Source organism: Jatropha curcas, chromosome 1 (genome assembly GCF_041381405.1).
Source record: "Jatropha curcas cultivar XTBG-Jc1 chromosome 1, XTBG_Jcur_1.0, whole genome shotgun sequence".
Lineage (NCBI taxonomy): Eukaryota > Viridiplantae > Streptophyta > Magnoliopsida > Malpighiales > Euphorbiaceae > Jatropha > Jatropha curcas.
Window position 1 is genome coordinate 25,371,507 of NC_143151.1, and position 19,743 is coordinate 25,391,249.

General features: G+C 32.4%; 2 protein-coding genes across 5 annotated transcripts; both read left to right on the forward strand.

The window, feature by feature from the left end:
• The first annotated feature begins 862 nt into the window (after window positions 1-862).
• Window positions 863-14,259, forward strand: LOC105645035 (serine/threonine-protein kinase STY46). 3 transcript variants are annotated; one of them, XM_089723109.1, is made up of 16 exons: window positions 863-1,335; window positions 1,755-1,869; window positions 4,010-4,095; window positions 4,268-4,387; window positions 5,113-5,167; window positions 5,914-6,024; window positions 6,144-6,194; window positions 6,883-7,058; window positions 7,156-7,242; window positions 7,411-7,484; window positions 7,585-7,760; window positions 10,800-10,895; window positions 12,954-13,034; window positions 13,120-13,173; window positions 13,323-13,457; window positions 13,890-14,259. In XM_089723109.1, the coding sequence occupies exons 1-16, from the start codon at window positions 1,097-1,099 to the stop codon at window positions 13,968-13,970; spliced, it is 1,737 nt and encodes a 578-aa protein (XP_089579235.1). In that variant the 5' UTR covers window positions 863-1,096; the 3' UTR covers window positions 13,971-14,259. The 3 variants fall into 3 exon arrangements, 2 of the variants coding, with proteins under 2 accessions (XP_089579235.1, XP_089579226.1); XM_089723100.1 differs by having other exon boundaries at window positions 864-1,335; window positions 7,135-7,242; XR_016321357.1 differs by lacking the exon at window positions 13,890-14,259 and having other exon boundaries at window positions 7,135-7,242; window positions 12,938-13,034; window positions 13,323-13,408.
• A 1,485-nt stretch (window positions 14,260-15,744) lies between these two features.
• On the forward strand, window positions 15,745-19,469 carry LOC105645038 (mechanosensitive ion channel protein 6). Of its 2 annotated transcripts, XM_020683636.3 has the most exons (6): window positions 15,745-17,828; window positions 18,086-18,209; window positions 18,285-18,373; window positions 18,557-18,578; window positions 18,647-18,849; window positions 18,937-19,469. In XM_020683636.3, the coding sequence occupies exons 1-6, from the start codon at window positions 16,000-16,002 to the stop codon at window positions 19,187-19,189; spliced, it is 2,520 nt and encodes an 839-aa protein (XP_020539295.1). In that variant the 5' UTR covers window positions 15,745-15,999; the 3' UTR covers window positions 19,190-19,469. The 2 variants fall into 2 exon arrangements, with proteins under 2 accessions (XP_020539295.1, XP_012085927.1); XM_012230537.4 differs by having other exon boundaries at window positions 18,285-18,578.
• Window positions 19,470-19,743: the final 274 nt, after the last annotated feature.

Consider the following 19,743-nt stretch of genomic DNA (forward strand, 5'->3'; position numbering starts at 1 on the left):
ACCACAACATATTTAATTAATTAAGATAGTACTTATTCAAACATATAATAATTAAGATTAAGAAAGTGCATTTGCCACTTCCAGTGACTTTGTGATACAACCAAATTTTACTTAAATGATTCAATACAAAAATGTTAGTTTCATATAAAAAATTATTTTATATTTGTGTTCCTAGATAAATATTTAATTTTAGGTAATATATATATATATATATATATATATATATATATATACAAAAAGTTATCAAAAAATAAAAAATAAAAATTGACTTTGTAGTTCAAATTCTTTGTTTTTTAACTATCATTTTTTTAAAAAAAATTCTATTCCCAGCATCTTTTGAACTAATTTTTATCATTTTAAATAAATTAAAATATTTAATATTGCCAAATAGACTCTATATTTTCTATATAAAATTATTTTTAAGAATTTTTGTAAACACATTAAATGAGTAATTTTTAGGAAAAGTAATAATCAGATATTGAGTATCTAATTTGGATAATTTGATAAGAAGGTAAATGATAGAATAATTAATGCTTTTACCATAAAAATAATATCCTTTTTCTTCATCTTATTTTTTTATGTCCTTTTGAGATGAAAAAGTCCATGAAGCTTGATGTATGCTTTACACAACATATAATTCCCTCACAATTAATTTATTAAGCGATAATCAAAACCTAATACGCAAAGCGAAAGCGATCAGCTTTGCTAGGAATCCACGTCGGCGTGATTTCATCTGTGTGCGCACTACGCCCGTTAAACATTCCGCGAACACAGACAAAGATAAACACACATTTACTTTGTAAAATTTAAATTTATCATAAAAATTAAAAAAATTATTTAAATGAAATAATAAATTAGCATATATTTAGAGAGAGAAACACTACAAATAAGCAAAGAAGCAGAAAAACAATGCCTCTTCTCTCCCTTCCTCACCAAAATCGATAATTTTAATTCTTCTTCTGAAATCTGCGTCTCCAGTATAAACCCCTCGTAACGTAAAAAACACCTAAGAGAAAATCGCCAACGTTCTCTTCTCTCTCGCATTTTGCTTTTTTTATTTTTATTTTTATTTTTTTAGTTTATTTTTCCTCATCAAATGGTGGTTATGATGGAGGATAATGACAGTTGTGGCAGCAGAGCTCACGATACAACAACGACGTCTTCTTCTTCTTCGCCGTCGACTACGATGTCAGTTACACAGGGACGGAAACAGAGACAGAAGTTAGAGGTTTACAATGAGGTTCTTCGTCGACTCAAAGAGTCCAACAATGAAGAAGCTAATCGGCCTGGCTTCGACGACGAACTGTGGGCTCACTTTCATCGTCTTCCTACTCGGTACCTTTACCTTTCCTTTCATGCGTACATTTTTATTTGCTTTGTGCATGTGTGTATATAGTTCTCCGTTTTGTTATGGCGATTGAGGTTTTGCTTGATGGATTTCAGCTATTGAGATTCGCTTATGGAATTACGTTTTTTTTTTTTTTTTTTTGAAAGAAAAAAAAACTGTTGAACTAAGTCAATAGAGGTTTAATGTGTGTTGTTTATGTGTTTTTGTATCGGTAGTTAGCTTATTACAGCTTTGAAGATTTAAGCAGACTTTGGAAAAATACTAGCGGATTTGATATATTATTTACACCTTGTTTTGATTACAACTATTAGAGAATTTAGGGGGTTTAATAGGCATTTTAAGCGTTTATACTATTCTCTCTCTCTCTTTGATTGGTGTTTTAAGGGCGTGATCTTATGTATTGCAGATATGCACTGGATGTGAATGTGGAGAGGGCAGAAGATGTGCTTATGCACAAGAGATTACTGCAATTGGCTCATGATCCTGATAATAGACCTGCTATTGAAGTCCGCCTTGTGCAGGTAAGACTTGATTCAACGATTTTATAACTAAGCATTTGCATTGCGAATGATTAATTAGTTAGTTCGATTTTGACCTTTACATTTAATGATGCTTGGTGCTAGGAGAAACTATTAATTCTTTTATTGGAATGCCTGCATGTACTTGGTATTTGGAGGTTTACACACGGAAATTTCCCCTTTCTTCTTTCCTTCAACTCTCTTTATCTGATTCGTAAATGAAAGTTACCCTTTGAGGAAGATGTAGATATTTTGCTTTCTCGATGATGTTTAAACTTTGTTGTTGTTCAGAATATACTTTCTAATGCCTGTCCTTTTAGGCTAAAAGAAGCACTCATAATATCACATTGAAGTTGGAACCTTATTTTACCTCCTTCCATTCCAGATTCCTTGTACATGAGAAAATGAGATTTTTCTTTTCATTTAGAATTGCAATACTCATTCGGCTGCTAGCCACAGGACATCTGGGCTGTAAAAGTTATTGAAAGCACTAAGTTGTAAGCATTGTGGTTGGCTTGATTCATTGATCATGATAAGAACTTTTGTTTTGATTCTAGCTTGTAGTAAGTCACATTTTGTGCACTGGAGTTGACTTGGCTCGACTCAGATGAAGTTGTGTAAATCAGAGTTTGACCTCAATTGCTCAGCACCCAGCACATCTTTTTTAATTTTGCCACTCTTAAGTTCTGTGATCCTTAGGAGATCCATTCTGTTATTACATGTTACTTTTAAGCAGTTATAGTTGAAAATAACTTTTTACTCGAATGTTGAAAAACCATAAAGTGATATTACATAATGAATGATGCTGCCTGAACTTAGTTTGACATTATATTCTTACCATGAAGTCACTTTCATCAGCAACAATCAACAGCTTAATTAGTACTGGGATTGCTAGAATTGTTATGCATGTTGAGTTAGCTTCAACTTGTTTGCATTTCAATGTTGGTTAAGCTTGGGAAGCAAAGATTAATAATAATAATAATATATTTCCATGTGGAGACCAACTGGATGATTTCTCTTTTTTCATTTTTATGTTTTAACTTTTTCAGAAGTGGTAAATAAGAGAAATGATTTTGGTGATCTTTTGTGTATACCAGTTTACTCTAATGACTGTATTCCACCGTCAGCTGGATATTCATCATGAATTATTTATCTATTTAGCTGAATTCTTCAAAGTATATTTTTTGCATCTGTTTTTGAATGTCTTTGGTCCATCCTAAATGCTTTTTATTACAAGATGCTATAGGTTGATATGAGTTTGTGTTTTCTAGACCACAGAAAACTTCATTCCTTGTTAGGGCGTTGTCAATCTTATAGATTTATATGCTGAAGACAAGTTTAATTCAGATATCATGTTCACTCTTTTGCTTACAAGTTATGTAGGATGGTCTGAATACTTTCCTTAATTTTATAGTGCTCAAGGTAACAAAGTTGACAGCAGCTAGTACAAACAAATTAGAAGTAGATAAAACATTGGTATTGTCAATATGGAAAAGTTTACTCTTTCATAGATAAAATTGCTACATTTACTCTTTTGAGATAAAATTATTTAGTCTAAATTTAGTAGTAAACAACAATGCAGCAGCATAGGTGCATAAAATCCTTTGCTGGAAAATTTATTGGCAAGATGGGAAATTTTCTTCTCTTTTCAATTTTTATTATTGTTATTGGAACTAAAGCTGTCACTTAATATTTTTTTTTTGTGTGCATTAATATTTTGGTGAATATTTATTCATTGATGAAATCTTTGTGGTGCTTGAAATGTATTCATGAAACTTTGTGCACTTTGAAATGTATGCCAACTGCTCTTTTTCTCTCTTAAGTGCTTAAGTGTGCATCTATGACTAACATTTTTTCTTGTATATTAATATATGGTACTTGGCACTATTTCATGGACAATATATTGCCAATAGCCTAAATATTGTGTTGATCTGAGTTGTGAATCAGTACGTTAAAAGTCAAATTGATGTGCCTGCCAATGGAAATTTTTGTTTTCCATCTCCTAACCTATGTTTCTAACCATATAAACTTTGAACTATATTCCCCTCCAACACTCTCATACTCTAGGACCCGTTTGAATTTGTTTATTTCCAACTTCGCTGAATGGACCTCTGATTTGTGGCTCAATTAATTTCCTGTGCAGGTTCATCCTGTTTCTGATGGGAATTCAGCTGATTCTAACCTTTCAGAATCTCCTTGTAAAGGAACTGCCCAAAGTACTAGAAAAAGGTGTGATATTCCCCATTAGATCATTGTGTTTTCTCCTAGAGCCCAGTGAATATATGTTGAATATGAGCTAAATTTATTGATTTATTCTATTGTCTTATTTCCCTTGTTGTGTATTTCCCTTAAATGATTATCAGTAGTAATGTTTACATTTCTAGTTGGTTTCAATGGTCAGCATACATCCGCCACCTGCCTTTGGTTCATCACCTAATCTTGAAGCACTTGCACTTGAAGCAAGCAAATCTGAAAAAGAAGATGGTGATCATTCTGTGCATGCAAATTCAAAATTTCCTCGGTAATGTTCTTATCTAAACAAGTCCTTAGGCGATAGTTGGCTAAGTTTTATCCTGGCTGCATAGTTAAGCAGGGCATAGTCTGCTTCTTGGACTTGACAATTGGTTGATTATTATTAGAGGAAATAAAGTTTCATACTGTGCTGAAACAACCACTGCGCCATTGCTACTTTTACTTTTTTCCTGAGGAAAGGTCAGGCGATGCTGGTAGTCGGGATAATGTGTTTGCGTTTTCAGCTGAAGCAATTCTCAAGTACAATATTGCATGCACTTTGAAAGAGAGACATTTGTTATGCTAGTTCTTAAGTCATCAATGTACTATGAATATATCACTTGACCTTGGTTATGCTATTTTGCATGTTCTAATATTCTGTTATTTAGATTCCTGATAATAATTATCAGTTACTTCTTTTCACTCTGGGAAAACAATCATTTTAATTTCTATTTCATTGTGTATGTGATGCAACATATTTGAAATGGAAGTGTAATCTGATTGAATTTGTCATCTTCAGTTTTTAGCATATGTATATATGCAACAATTGTATGCATATTTTTGTTTCTTGAAATGAATATGATTGATCTCCCCATTTTTATCAAGGCATCAACTTAGTTTCAGGAATATTAGTGTCCTATATCATGTTACATTAATTCATATGATATCCCTTCTATGTTGTACTTTCAATGGATTTTAATGAAGTTTCTATTCTTTCTGTAATGCATTTTCTAGGCCCATGCATGAAATTACTTTTTCAGCAGATGACAAGCCAAAACTTCTTAGTCAGGTAAGACAGTGTTGTTTGTCAAGTATTTTTAACTATTCATTTTTTTTTTTTTTTTTTTTTACCCTTGTTTGATTAACTTGGAAGTCAGTTAACACTTCTTCTTCTTCTGCTTCCCTTTTTTTTTTTTTTTTTTTTTTTTTTTTTGAAAAAAAAGCTGAATGCTCTTTCAGCATATATTTTAATGTTGCAAACCAAGATTAGGTTTATATTAGCTCCTGTTTCTCTCAGCTTGCTGGTAATGTTGCATTTAAAATAGCAAGAACTACTTTTGACAATCAATATATCACTGATATAATTAGTCATTGTTATTTGTAAATTAGTCATTGAAAAAACCGCATTTAGAATCTGTTTGACATTGCTACTACAGCTGCTCTTCAGAAAAGTTTACGTAAGGATGTTTTGTTGAAAGCAATTAATTATTTATTCAAAGGTACTTTTGGCATGTTTTGGCCATGAAAAAACCTCTAAATCAATCTCAAATACAGTTAGAAATTGCTTTGGTTGGAAAAGAATCCAAAATATTTCCTGTTCAAAAGGCAGTTTCAGAACCAATGTCAAATAGACATTTAATCCTTGGTTCATTGAAGTTGCTGGTTGTTTGTTTGAGCTGGTAAGTTTAAATAAGAATGCTTATCACAATCTCTCTCTCTCTATATATATTTATGTGTGTATGTAAAGTACATTATTTCTTTTTTCTATTATTTTCTGAATTCACAGAGGCATAGCTCTCATACAAAATCTTGCAGTTGACTTCCTTACTTGCTGAGATTGGGTTGAACATTCAAGAAGCACACGCTTTCTCTACTACTGACGGCTACTCCTTGGATGTCTTTGTGGTTGATGGTTGGCCATTTGAGGTACCCAAATTGTCCACTCATTTAACAGGGTAGCACTTTGAATAACTTAAGTCTCATAAATCTGGAAACTGTTTTTACACAAAAATAACTTCTTGTGAAACTGTGTTGAAAATTTCCAGGAAATAGAGCAGCTCAGAATAGCATTGGAAAAGGAAGTTCTCAGGATTGAGGCAAGTACTTGGCTTTCACTTATTGCAATGAAATTTTATCTTAATTGCTTGTAGAGTCCACCAAAATTCATCCATGGAAATCCTGTGTTTTAGGTTCTAGTTTTATATCCTTTAGATGCTTATCTTAGATTTTTTTTTTTTTTCTTCTACATCTGTTGTGAATTTATTGTCAACCAAAGTTGCATATTTGTGGTATTAGAGTAAAAAAGAAAAAACATTAAGATTCTGTGGTAGTATGGACATTTTCAAATCTTGGGGTGCTATAATTATAGCTGTATGTGGAATAAGATAACTAATAAAAATAAAGAGAACTTGAGGGCAATATGCATAATTCTAGAGAAATATGTGTCCCGTACCATGCCTCTCCAAACAATAACATAGGACTGCTCCTGCTTAAATTCCTTTGATTTATTCATAAATCATGTGTCGAATGCAGTCCAACTTTTTTCCATGCACTATTTTTCTGTTAAGGATGTGGAAGTATGCAAACATTGCTCATCTTCTCTGTTTTTTTCTCAAATTTCAAGCTACAACACGTGATAAAAATGATGATAGATGGTTCATGTAATGATCTTTTCATTGTTCTAATTTAGTGAAAAGTAATTGAGCTTCATAGTCTGTGATTTCATTCCTTGTGTCTTCATTACCAAATGCATTTTCAATTGATGTTGAATGTGTTTTGAAGCAGAAGCAGAATTGGCCAAATAATCATTCATTATCGCCTACTAGTGAGCATGAGCAGACCCAAATCGATTGTAGTCCTGTTCATGTCACTATACCTAGTGATGGGACTGACGTTTGGGAAATTGATCCTAAGAACTTGAAGTTTGAGAACAAAGTTGCATCTGGGTCATATGGCGATCTGTAAGTTTAATCTTTCTTGGACACAACTGCTGATTATGTTGGAATTCCATTTATCTGCATTGGTCACTTGATTTAGGTACAAGGGTACATACTGCAGTCAGGAGGTGGCTATTAAAATCCTCAAGCCTGAGCGTATAAATTCGGATTTGCAGAAAGAGTTTGCCCAGGAAGTCTTCATAATGAGGTTTGATATGTCATTTAGCTGCTTTATCATCTGTGTAACTATGCTGGAAGTTTTCCAATGATTTAGGACTACTGAACAATTCAGAGTTAAATCATCTACAGTAGTACCAACAATTTAGGTTTGATTTGTTCCTAACCCTGTTTTGACATGATCTTTTTGAATTTGCAGGAAGGTTCGACATAAGAATGTTGTACAGTTTATAGGTGCATGTACCAAGCCTCCGAGTTTGTGCATTGTAACAGGCAAGTACACGAGGTTTTGAATAAATGTTCATCCCAAGAAAAATTTATCATTCTATTTACTTCATTTCTTTTTGCTCTTTTGCCTTCTGTTGTTAAATAGAATTTATGTCTGGTGGAAGCGTATATGATTATCTACACAAACAGAAGGGTATTTTTAAGCTTCCATCCCTGCTTAAAGTAGCAATAGACGTTTCCAAAGGAATGAACTACTTGCACCAAAATAATATAATCCACAGGGATTTGAAGGCTGCAAACCTTCTCATGGATGAAAATGAAGTAAGATTTTTCCTTAACTATTCATCATTTCTCTTTATCTCATGCACTATTTTGTTTTTCTTTTTTCCTCTGTTGATGCCTTTTATTTTTGAGAGGCAGCCTATCTAGTTACAATGTAGAATTTAGCTGCCTGTTATTGTCGGAAAGTTCTAAAGTTTGGCATCCGATAGCTTACTCCTAGGTGACTTGCACTAGAGCCCTCCCCACCAAAATAATAATAAGCAGAAGGTCTGCTTCCAGTGAATGAAGAATTGAAGTGTTTTGTTGTTAGTTTAAATTGTTAGTTGTCCTTAGATTATTGATGGAGGTTGATATTTCTACCTTTATTTGGGCTTAATGGGTTAGTAATGCCCCACCTTATGACTTTTGCAATTCTATTCTATTTTAAAAAATTCAAGTGATTATTCTCCAAGTTGAAAGGTTGTTTACAATTATACCCATAGGCTGAGCCTTTTTTGGGGTTCAATGCACAGTTTTGAAAGCACAAAGTTCAGTTTTCGGCTTAAATGGAAGAACCAAAAATTTTTGGTTCATTTTTGGTTTCATGCAGCTACAAAAAAAAAAAAAAAAAAAAAAGTTTCAAAACCGAACTGAACAAATTTGGTTTCGTTTTACTTTCGGAAATTTTGTTTGGCTGGATATACTTCGGATCGGTTTTGAATTGAATCGACTATTTGCATGCCCTTATATACCCAGCTTAATGTGGCTTATTTACCTTCAATTTTTTGACTTGTTACATTGCACCCATTTCTTAATTTGTTACCATTCCCCTAATATGGAAGTTTGGGATTAATTGCACATTAAATTTCATTCCAAAATGGTCACTAACTATTTCGTTTGGATTCAATTAAGTCCAATTTTAAGGTTAGGGCGAAATAAGACGATGCTTTTATTTTTGGCTCAATTCAATTTGATTTTTATTCGAAAAAAGTAAAAAAAATCTTTGCACTTTTAAAAGAGAATTTTTTAAAAAAAATGAAATTGAAGCACATTAAAAAAAATAACAAAAATTGGTACTTGAAACCAAAAACCATAAAAATTGATTTCTACAATACTTTTATTTTTGGTTCAATTAAATTCAAGTTTTGTCCAAATAAAAAAAATGAAAAATTATTTTTGCATTTTTAGAGATAAAAAATGAAAAATGAAAAGTGAACTACAAAATATCAAATAAGAAAGACTGAGATTTAAGACTGAAAATGACAAGTTAATTTCGTGTAACTTACAAATGAGTTATTTTTTTATTTTTTAATATTAGTCTTTTGTTTGGACTTTGGATATGGTTCAAAATTACAAAAATAAAAAAACAAATAAATATGATTTTTTTAGTTTTCCATTGGTGGGTTAAACTAAATTAAGTTTGAACATTTATGATATTAAAATATTTAGAGAATTTATCTTTTAAGCATTTTAGTCTTGCAACTCTCTCTCTTTTAAAGTTTTATCTTTTAGAAAACTGAAAAATAATTTTTTGTTTCATTTGAACAAAAATTGGTTTGTCTTAATCCGGTGCTAAACTTAAAATTGGACTTAATTGAATAAAATTGAAATGGTTGGGCACCAATTCAGGATGAATTTTTTTAGGCTGCAATTAATTCCAAACTTGCAAGTTGAGGTATAATAATGACAAATTTGAAAATGTGGAGCAATTGTAACAATTCTCAAATTTCATGGTAAATAAGTATATTAAGCTATTTTATACCCTATTGGTCAAACATTGGAAAAAAAATTATTATATTCTTTTTTTTTTTTTTTTTTGGGTACGGGACAGGTCCAATAGAGTTAAGAGATCAATTTTTTTTTTTTTTTTTTGACAAGTTACAGGGTAAATAAGCTGTTCTCTAAGAAAAGGGTATTGCAAAAAAATTGTAATGAATTTTTTTAGGGTGCAATGAATTCCAAACTTGCAAGTTGAGGTACAATAATAACAAATTTAAAAATGTGGAGCAATTTTAACAATTCACAAAGTTCATGGTAAATAGGCATATTAAGCTATTTTACACCCTATTGGTAAACATTGAAAAAAAAATTCTATTCTGTATTTATTTTTTTGGTACGGGACAGGTCAAATAGAGTTAAGAGGTCAAGTTTTGTTTTTTCTTTTTTTTTTTTTTTTTTTTTTTTTTTTTTTTTTTTTTTTTTTTTTTTTTTTTTTTTGACAAAGTTACGGGGTAAATAGGCTGTTCTCTAAGAAAAGGGAATTGCAAAAGAATTGTAATGAATTTGGAGGTATGTGAAATGATTGATGTTATCCTTGAGGAAACATTGTACTTTGAGGAATTCAACATTTATAGTATCATAGATGGTTTTCCTCACCGCACCTACTTATTCTTACAAGTTGTTGCACATTAATTAGAGACATTAGACTAGTTAATGTGAGCAGTTGATTCATGCCAGAATCATTATTAGTGATGTTTTCAAAGAAGCACAGACCTTATGCTCGACATCTGATGGCCAGTGGCAATCTTATGAACAAACCAACATTTTCCAGCTAGTGATCAAATAATTGAAAGTTGTACCTAAATATAAGTCATCTTTTGTGCAATAATAAATTTGCAGCACATGACTGGATAAAGATGAATCCAAGTTGAAAGTACTAAACATTAGAATCTATGAAAAAATTGTTCAAAGTTAAGTGATTCATCCACTACTGAACTTAAGATTATTTACTTGGTGAAATAAGTAGTAATTGTCACATAAAATATGATTAACCTATTGGGGCTTACATTCATTTACGTCTTGATGAAATCAACTTATTTATTATATCATGTGCTTCATTCAATTAATAACATAATGATATATTCTATTTCCTTATGTCAGTGAATCATTAATCCCATGGTTGTAGATGGACCCTCTAAAAATAGAAAAAGCTTCACTTCTTTCTTAATCTTTTCTTAATAAAAGTGGTTGCTTCATTAATTATTGGTTGTAGGAAGACATACATTTCATTTGTGTTCTAATTGTTTCAGGCATGAAAATATGATGCAGACTTGCCATACATAGCTGAAAGATTTCTCATCTTAGTTCTTTACATTTCAGGTGGTTAAGGTTGCTGATTTTGGGGTTGCGAGAGTAAAGGCTCAATCTGGAGTTATGACAGCTGAAACTGGGACCTATAGATGGATGGCTCCTGAGGTGCTCTTCTTTCATGATTAAACCTCAATTATGATTTGGTGCTAACTATTACACTCATGCTTCTCCCCCTGGGTACTTGGGTGAAAGGCTTAGGTGTTGAGCCCATGATTTTTAGCTCTAGAGATAGCATATTTTCAACTAACTCAAATACTCAAACCAAACATACTAGAAAAGTTTGTTCAAACTCAATCCAAAACTGTCCAAAATCCAGAAAATTCAAAATGGATGTGGCTCAAAAATTAACCAGTCAAGTCAAAAAGTATTTGGTCGACCAAAACATTAAAAAGATAATGATTTAGAAAGTTTCAAAATTTGAACCATTAATCTACTAAGTGAATACAACGTTGACAATTTTTTACAGAAAATATCATTTTTTTAAATTCATTGGAGGTTTTTATGGGCCGAAATAACACTACGGGCTACACAACAGGAGTAGCCTCCCTTTGGCTCACTAAATTGGTGAAAACAATTGTGGTCGAGAGTAATCGAACTCTCCTCCCACTCACATAGTAAAAAGACTAACCATACAGAAAATGTCCTTTGTCTTTGTATATTTTATAACAGTTAAATGGTTAGGTAAATTTAAACCCAAAAATATTATAAAAATACTTTTGAAAGTTTCAATTAAAAATATATGAAAAATAATACTCTCTGAGTCTCATATTGAGTTTCCTTTTTGACTTTGGCACGTAGATTAAGAGAAGTCATCTGAAAGTGTTTTTTTGTCTGTTTACTAATTTTACCCTCAAAAATTGTTTTAGAAAATTGGCATAGAGTTGAATGACCCTTTTGAATGGCAATATTCATAATTAAAACAACCTTTGACTTTTTACTTAAAGTGAAAGTGGACCTTCATTTGGGATATCCCAAAATAGTAACGTAGGCACTCATTCTGCAACATTGCGAATGAAAAGCTTCAGATGTAAGAGATTTATTCTAAAGCTTTTTTATACTTTTTTAGAGATTTATTCTATTTTTTTCTTTTTAAGATTTAAGATTTATTCCACTTTGCTTATTACTTAAATCTTCTGAAAATGCATCTCTTGAATTAAATTCGTTTTTCCGGTATAAAATCTTTTCAACTATACTTTTGTTTTTAAAATATTTATTTACCTTCAGTAAATCCAGATGTGAAATAATTTGTTGTAGTAACAACACATTTTCTTTATTTTTAATCAATATGATATATCAGACTACTTTTTTCTTAATAATAGTAAAATATTATGGGCCACCATGCTTGATTCGATCAGAAATCTCTCTCTCACTCTCTCTCATTAGCCAACTCAATGAGAGATGAAGTCCACTTGAAATATCAATTTGACAAGTCTTAAGCCTAAAGCTACTTAAACCTAAACCTAAAAGAGATTGACAAACGCCTCAAGAGATATGATTTGGACCTGCTTTGCATCGCTTGGTTTAATTGTCACCATTGTCTAGCTGCAACTACTAGTGGGGATTTGCAATCTTTGGTTTGTTGCAATCTGCCTTAGTAACCCTAAGCAGAGACCTGTTGAATTTCACGCTTCAAATCACTAGGGCTGCATAAGCAGGATTTAGTACTAATTCTTGGTGCCTGTATTGGAGTGACTAAAGAAGCACTAAAGGTGTGTTAAATTGTATAATTATAATTGGTTTGGATGACCGAGAAAGTCAAAATGAAAAATTCTATATTGATGTATAAAGGTCACATGGTCTTTTTACTTTACTAGCTTGAAAAGATACAAACTACAAAAACTGATGGGTAATATGGTCGTAGTGAGAGCTTCTGAGGAAAGTAATATGGTAAGCCTTATTTTGCATGTGTTCTTTCCCAAAAAAAAAAAAAAAAAAAAAAAAAAAAAAAAAAAAAAAAACTATATATATAATAAATAAATAAATAAATAAAAGGACTGGATGATAGCTTTCTCCACTATTAAGCAATAAATTATTGTTTAGCTGCGCTGTTTCTTTTCTAATTCACAATCGCGAATATCATTACTATGTTTCGCTTATGTGAAAGCATCTTCTAATTGGTTGCTCATCTCGGCATTTCCTTACAACAGTTGTTTTGCATTGAAGGTCATAGAACACAAACCATATGACCACAAGGCTGATGTTTTTAGTTTCGGGATTGTGCTGTGGGAGTTGTTAACTGGGAAGGTACTTATTTGCTCATTGCAGTATTATCTTGTTCCATTGGAAGTATTTCCACTCTGAAATTGCAGTTTTTGCTCTTTTGGCTCAGCTTCCATACGAGTATTTAACCCCATTACAAGCAGCTGTTGGTGTGGTCCAAAAGGTACATCCCGTTTTTGCAGCTTGTTCACACCATTGAAGTTGTGTATAAATTATGATTTTTCAACAAATAGAGTTTGCAAGAGTATTTGGAATGATATACTCACTAAATGATTTATTCATCCCTTGCTGCACGCATTGACTTGGTTTCAGGGACTACGACCTACAATTCCAAAGAACACTAATTCAAAACTGGCTGAGCTGCTTGAGAGATGTTGGCAGCAAGATCCAGCACTACGACCTGATTTTGCCGAGATTATAGAGATCTTGCGGCAAATAATGAAAGAGGTATCTGCTTATCATGCATGTCCATTGTTTATGCTATTTAGAAAATAACAAGTACCGGAAACCTTTGTTATTTTTAGTCCTAGTTATTAAATTTGCTAACATGGTAGGAATCTGTTTCCTTTGTCGCACATCATGTAAAATTTTAAAAAAATTTCATAGGAGCAATACACAAGTTTTGATCGATGTCATATTTAGGCCTTTCTGTGTCAAAATAAAAAGTCCATGAAGAAATTTCAAAGAACTGCTTAAATTGAAGCATTTTTCTTTTTTTTTTTTTTTTTCATTAACCTTTCCTTAGTCTCCAAGCATTTAATCCATTTCCAGGTCTGACTAGTCTTGGCAATAAGTTATCATTATCATCATCATCATCTATATTCGACTCCTTTTCCCATAGTAAATGATATTAGCTAGACATAATTTCTTTTGATACAGGTTGGAGATGAAAGCGATGGTCGCAAGGACAAATCATCTGGAGGATTCCTCTCTGTCCTTAGAAGAGGGCACCACCACTGAAGTAGATATAAAGATCCGTAACCTGAAGCAATTGCTGCAAATCATCTTTCGTCCATGACGCCATCATTGCTGTACAGTATTTATTCAAAACGATCTATCTTTTTTTATTTTATTTTTATTTTTTCCTTCAGAGAATACAATTTAAGACCAATCGTTCCATTTTCACATTGTTTGATCACAGCATTAATCTGTAGTTAGGGATTGTGTCGCAGATGAACCTTTGTAAGACTGACCATATATCCAGCGGCTTTATGAAAAAAGATAGTACTTTGAGCATTTATGTCAATAATTTCTCTCTTATTTGTAGCAATAGAATGTTAAACGCATAGAAGCCGTTTAAGTACCTTTGAATACGTGAAATTTAAAAAATTCTTTGATTTGAGTCATTATCAGGTTTTATATGAAGTTTAATTTCATCCGTCAGTTTCTGAATTTATGACTAGTGCAAATTAACATGTCTAAATTTCAATTTATAACATAATGCATATAAACGAACTTTGATGATGCAAATATAATATATGAGATTAAGATATTTGCTTTTAACTCTCGATGCCTCCTAAATAGCTCTTATTAGGAATATATATTTAGTTAAATGAGATAATATAAACAAAAAGAAAAATTAGAAGAGAGAGATTATAATGACATGTACAATGTAATCTGTTACAAATTGAAAATTAGGTATATTAAATTTGCACTAGTGATAAATTGGGAAATGATGAGCACTTTTATTTGATGACCAGTAGATCCAGAAGTTTTTGAACTTTACTAGTTTTGGCTATGGAGTCCTCAGAGTTTTGTTATGCGCACTCTGAGCCTTTCTACTATTCTATTTTTCGGTAACATTAGAGACTTTTATCGGATAGGCGTTAAGGAGTATGTGGTCAATGCATCGTCAATATGCGTAAAGTTCCGAATCCATCTAACAGTAATATGAGACGTGATAATTAAAATGGTTTTACAATCCTTAGTTTTGATTAACCTAATAATGTTAGAATGTGAATTATTGTACAAATAGTTGTGGTGCAACCATCATCTTTAAGTTGAAAGTTGCACGCCTAGCATATATTGGGTTCATTAATTTAGCTACCAAACATTTTTACTATTTTTTGTTTTATACTACATTTAGCTTAACTATCTATATATAGAGAACCATCCAAAGCCTGTAAATTGATATAGAAAACTATTTATACAAATTCTTTATTTCATCACCTTTATCTTTTTCTATAGGACGAATTAATTATTGGAAATTCATCAATAATATCCAAAATAACTTTCAACTTCACTTTGATTACATATATAATTAAAACTATATTTATTTGAATTCTGATCCCTCTAAAAATAATTATTATAAACTTTAATTACTTAACATTGATTGTAAGAATATATATATATATATATATACAAGGAAATTTACAACCATAACCCGAACTAATATCAACGTACTGCAATACCAAAATGCTCATACTAATTAAATTACATAAATATTTTTGATTTATTTGTATATACTAAGATTTTCAAATATAAAAAAACATCATATTACAATAAAATTCATGATTTTATTAGTTTGTCTATATATATATTGTCTTTCTCATTTTAAAGGAAATATGGGATACATGAAATGAAACATTAGTTTAATTCTCTTTCTCAATGGCAGAAGCACAAGGGAGAGTCTTAATTCACGTGAATGCCTCTCTCTAAATGCTAGCCATGCAATTATCTCTCCTATCTTTCGTCTTCCAACCACATTTGATGCTTTTGTACAATCTCTCTTTCTTTTGTTGTTGTTGTTTTTTTTTTTTTTTTTTTTTTTTTTTTTTTTTTTTTTTTTTTGTTTTTTTTTTTTTTTTTTTTTTTTTTTTTTTTTTTTTTTTTCGTTCTCAATTTCCTGCAAATCATCCCTCCTCCCAAGAATTAAATAATGGTCCCCTAGATTCCAAACACCCCTTTAATTTTCATATTAATTCCTCTATGGAACACAAATACACATAACAAAAGAGATGAATTAAAATAAAAATACAAAAACGGAAGAATGGATTATTCTCCATTGAAGAAATCCTTCAAAGCTCATAGCTCTTACAAACACGCAAGAAAAACATCAGAAGGTGGTAATGGAGGTTCAACAAGCAATAACGACCATGAAGAATTGCCTATTCTTTCTCGCCATCGATCCCATCGTTCAGTTGATACACAACGTCCAACACCTGTAATTTTGGTACCTGATCACGATGAGGTGATTGTCAAAGTGGACGGTTCTTCAAGCTCCGGTTGTTCAAGCTCGGGTAAGCCGCGCAGAGAACCTAGTTTTGGTTTTGTACAAGGTGTAGAAGATCCACCGTCAAAGCTAATCAACCAATTCTTGAACAAACAAAAGAATGCCGGCGGCGAGATTTCTTTGGATATCGATATGGACATGGACGAGATAAGACGCGAATTACACGATCGGAATTTACCGCCTTTTCCTGAATCTCCTAAAAATACACCTTCAAGAGAAATTCGAGTTTCCTTTTCACCTTCTCTTTCTAATCTTGATAGTCCAATTGAGTCTGTTCGAAGGCGGTATAAGGATTTACAAGAAAATAACAACAAAGATGATCCTGCAATGCAATCACAGCAGCAGCAACAGAGATTAGAAGAGGTTTTGCACTGCACATCCAATAAATCGTTTCGAACTCAAACGAGTAGGTTATCAAGATTGAAAACGAAATCAAGGCTTATAGACCCACCGCCGGATGAGATAGGGATGGTATCGGTTAGGTTCCCTCCGAAATCCGGGCAGTTGAAATCTGGGATTATTGGTGGAGGTGGTGGTGGTGGTGGTGACGACGACGAAGAAGACCCATTGGAGGATGAGGACTTACCTGAAGAGTATAAAAGGGCACATTTAAGTATAATTACAGTTCTTCAATGGCTGAGCTTGATTGCAATCATAGCTGCATTGTTTTGTAGTCTTTGTATTGATAGATTAAAGGAAGTGAGTTTCTTAGAGCTTAAACTATGGAAATGGGAAGTTCTACTATTGGTTTTGATATGTGGAAGGTTGGTTTCAGGTTGGGGGATTCGGATAATAGTATTCTTTATTGAGAGGAATTTTCTTCTAAGAAAAAGGGTTTTGTATTTTGTTTATGGGTTAAAGGATGGAGTGCAAAACTGTTGGTGGTTAGGGCTTGTGTTGTTAGCTTGGCATTTTTTGTTTGATCAGAAGGTTGAAAGGGAGACCAAAGGTGACTTACTTCAGTATGTTACTAAAATACTGGTGTGCTTTCTAGTTGCTAATTTTATATGGTTGCTTAAAACTTTAATGGTTAAGGTTCTTGCTTCATCTTTCCATGTTAGTACCTATTTTGATAGGATTCAAGAATCACTGTTTAACCAATATGTTATTGAGACCCTATCTGGTCCGCCATTGATAGAAATACAAAGAAACGAGGAGGAAATAGAGAAAACTGCAGCTGAGGTTAGAAAATTACAAAATGCTGGAGCAACAATGCCTCCCGAACTAAGAGCAGCAGTGTTTTCATCACCAATAAGAGTAACTGCAAGTGATCAAGGTACACAAAAAAGTTTTAGAGGAATGAAAAGCTTCAAATTTTCAGGGCAACTTTCAAAAAAGGGAGAGAAGAAGACAGATAATGGAATCACAATCGATCGCTTACATAGATTAAACCATAAGAATGTTTCGGCTTGGAATATGAAGAGGTTGATGAACATTGTTCGATACGGCTCACTAGCCACTTTGGATGAGCAAATATTAGGTTCAACTGATGCTGGTGATGAATCTGCAACAGCAATCAAAAGTGAAAACGAAGCTAAAGCCGCAGCAAGAAAAATATTTCTTAATGTGGCTTGTCAAGGATCAAAGTAAGATTTTTAGAGAATGACTTGTCCGGATCCGATCTATGACTGGGGGTCTGAGCAAATTTTATCCAAAATTTTTAACTGAGGGACGCACGGCTGGCATGAGCCACCGCCCCTCTAAACTTTCAAATGTCATTTTTAGTACATTAAATGTGTCCCTTGGGTATAAATCTTGCGTCGGTCGCTGGTCATACAGACACAATTTTCTTTATAATCTATTTTCGGTTTATAAAGGGCTCCTTAACTAATTTACTTGGTAGGTACATATATGAAGAGGATTTGATGCGATTTATGCAAGAAGATGAGGTTCTGAAAACGATGAATTTCTTTGAAGGAGCATCTGAACGCAGAAGGATCAGTAAATCTTCTTTAAAGAATTGGGTGGTAAGAATTAATTAAAATGAATCATTCAGTCATATTCAGTAAATCTTGTTTCTATTTCAATTTGATTTTTTGTAGGTAAATGCTTTTAGAGAGAGGAGAGCACTTGCTTTGACGTTAAATGACACGAAGACAGCAGTGAACAAACTCCATCAAGTGGTAAACATGTTAGTTAGCATCATCATAGTTGTGATATGGCTTCTCATACTTGGAATTACCACCAGTAAATTTGTGCTCGTCATGGGATCACAAATTGTTGTGGTTTCCTTCATTTTTGGAAATACTGCCAAGACCTTGTTTGAATCAATTATCTTCCTATTCGTCGTTCACCCATTTGATGTTGGTGACAGGTGCGAAGTCGATGGATTGCAGGTATATATAATTTGTTTTTCCTTTTCATATACATACACATTGGTGTTAACTGCTGAGATTTCTTACAGTTGGTGGTTGAAGAGATGAACATCCTAACTACCGTTTTCCTGAGAGCCGACAACCTTAAAGTTGTATATCATAACAACATTCTTGCCACTAAGTCGATCGGCAATTACTATCGTAGTCCCGATATGGGCGATGCAATTGAATTCTACGTCCATATATCTACTCCAGCAGAAAAATTGGCTCTCATGAAACAGAGACTGATAAGGTAAAACATTTTGCTCTCTTTCTTTTCAATAAGTTATAAACTAAAGATGAACAACATTAGTCAATTTGTTTTTCATGGATGTTGCAGTTACATTGAGGGAAAGAAAGAGCATTGGTATCCGAATCCAATGGTTGTACTAAAGGAATTGGATGGTTTGAACAAAGTGAAAGTGGCACTTTGGCTAAATCATAGAATGAATCACCAGGACATTGGAGAGAGATTTGAAAGAAGATCCAGTTTAATGGAAGAGATGATTAAGATATTCCAGGAACTTGACATTCAATACCGTTTATATCCTCTTGATATAAACATTCAGTCTATGCCTCCTTTCCCTTCTTGAATTTATTATTATTATTATTATTATTTTTTGGAGCTAATATGTGATCATTGCCCTTGCTCTATGTTGGATCAAGTGAGAATCTACTTGTGTGAAGTAAATAGTGTTCTTCATCTTTCTAACTTGGCAGAACAATATCCTTCGAGTGTGCATGTCCTTGATCAAGTTCTAGACTCTTCGAACCAGTAGCAATGTACATCTTGTTAAATATGGCATTGTATAGGTAATTTAATGTATCATTGATCTAATATGTTAATATTTATAGTTTGCTTCTTCCGAACAAGAGTTTTTTACACCTTTTATGTTCTATTTTTTTTTTTTTTTTTTTTTTTTTCAATCAGCAAAAACTAACTTTATAAATTAAAATTCCAGAAAGAAACTTGCCGACGGCTGACCCTAGTCAACAGGCTTTCTCATAACACCCCAACCTGACCTATCTAAAGAATGTTAAGTTAAAAAATAATTTATTAATATTTATAGTTGATTCATTGGAATAAGAGTTTTTTAAACCTTACATCCTGTAATTTTTCATGTAAAGTTTTGGAATTTCTTTTATT

Excerpts from the sequence above, each read along its gene's own strand:
- LOC105645035 (XM_089723100.1), top strand. The coding sequence starts at position 1,097 with ATGGTGGTTATGATGGAGGATAATGACAGTTGTGGCAGCAGAGCTCAC. Across the intron at positions 1,870-4,009 it reads TTGAAGTCCGCCTTGTGCAG|GTTCATCCTGTTTCTGATGG; the intron begins GTAAGACTTGAT and ends TTTCCTGTGCAG. Across the intron at positions 7,059-7,134 it reads TCTGGGTCATATGGCGATCT|GTACAAGGGTACATACTGCA; the intron begins GTAAGTTTAATC and ends CACTTGATTTAG.
- LOC105645038 (XM_012230537.4), top strand. The coding sequence starts at position 16,000 with ATGGATTATTCTCCATTGAAGAAATCCTTCAAAGCTCATAGCTCTTAC. Across the intron at positions 17,829-18,085 it reads GTGGCTTGTCAAGGATCAAA|GTACATATATGAAGAGGATT; the intron begins GTAAGATTTTTA and ends TTTACTTGGTAG. Across the intron at positions 18,850-18,936 it reads ATGAAACAGAGACTGATAAG|TTACATTGAGGGAAAGAAAG; the intron begins GTAAAACATTTT and ends TGGATGTTGCAG.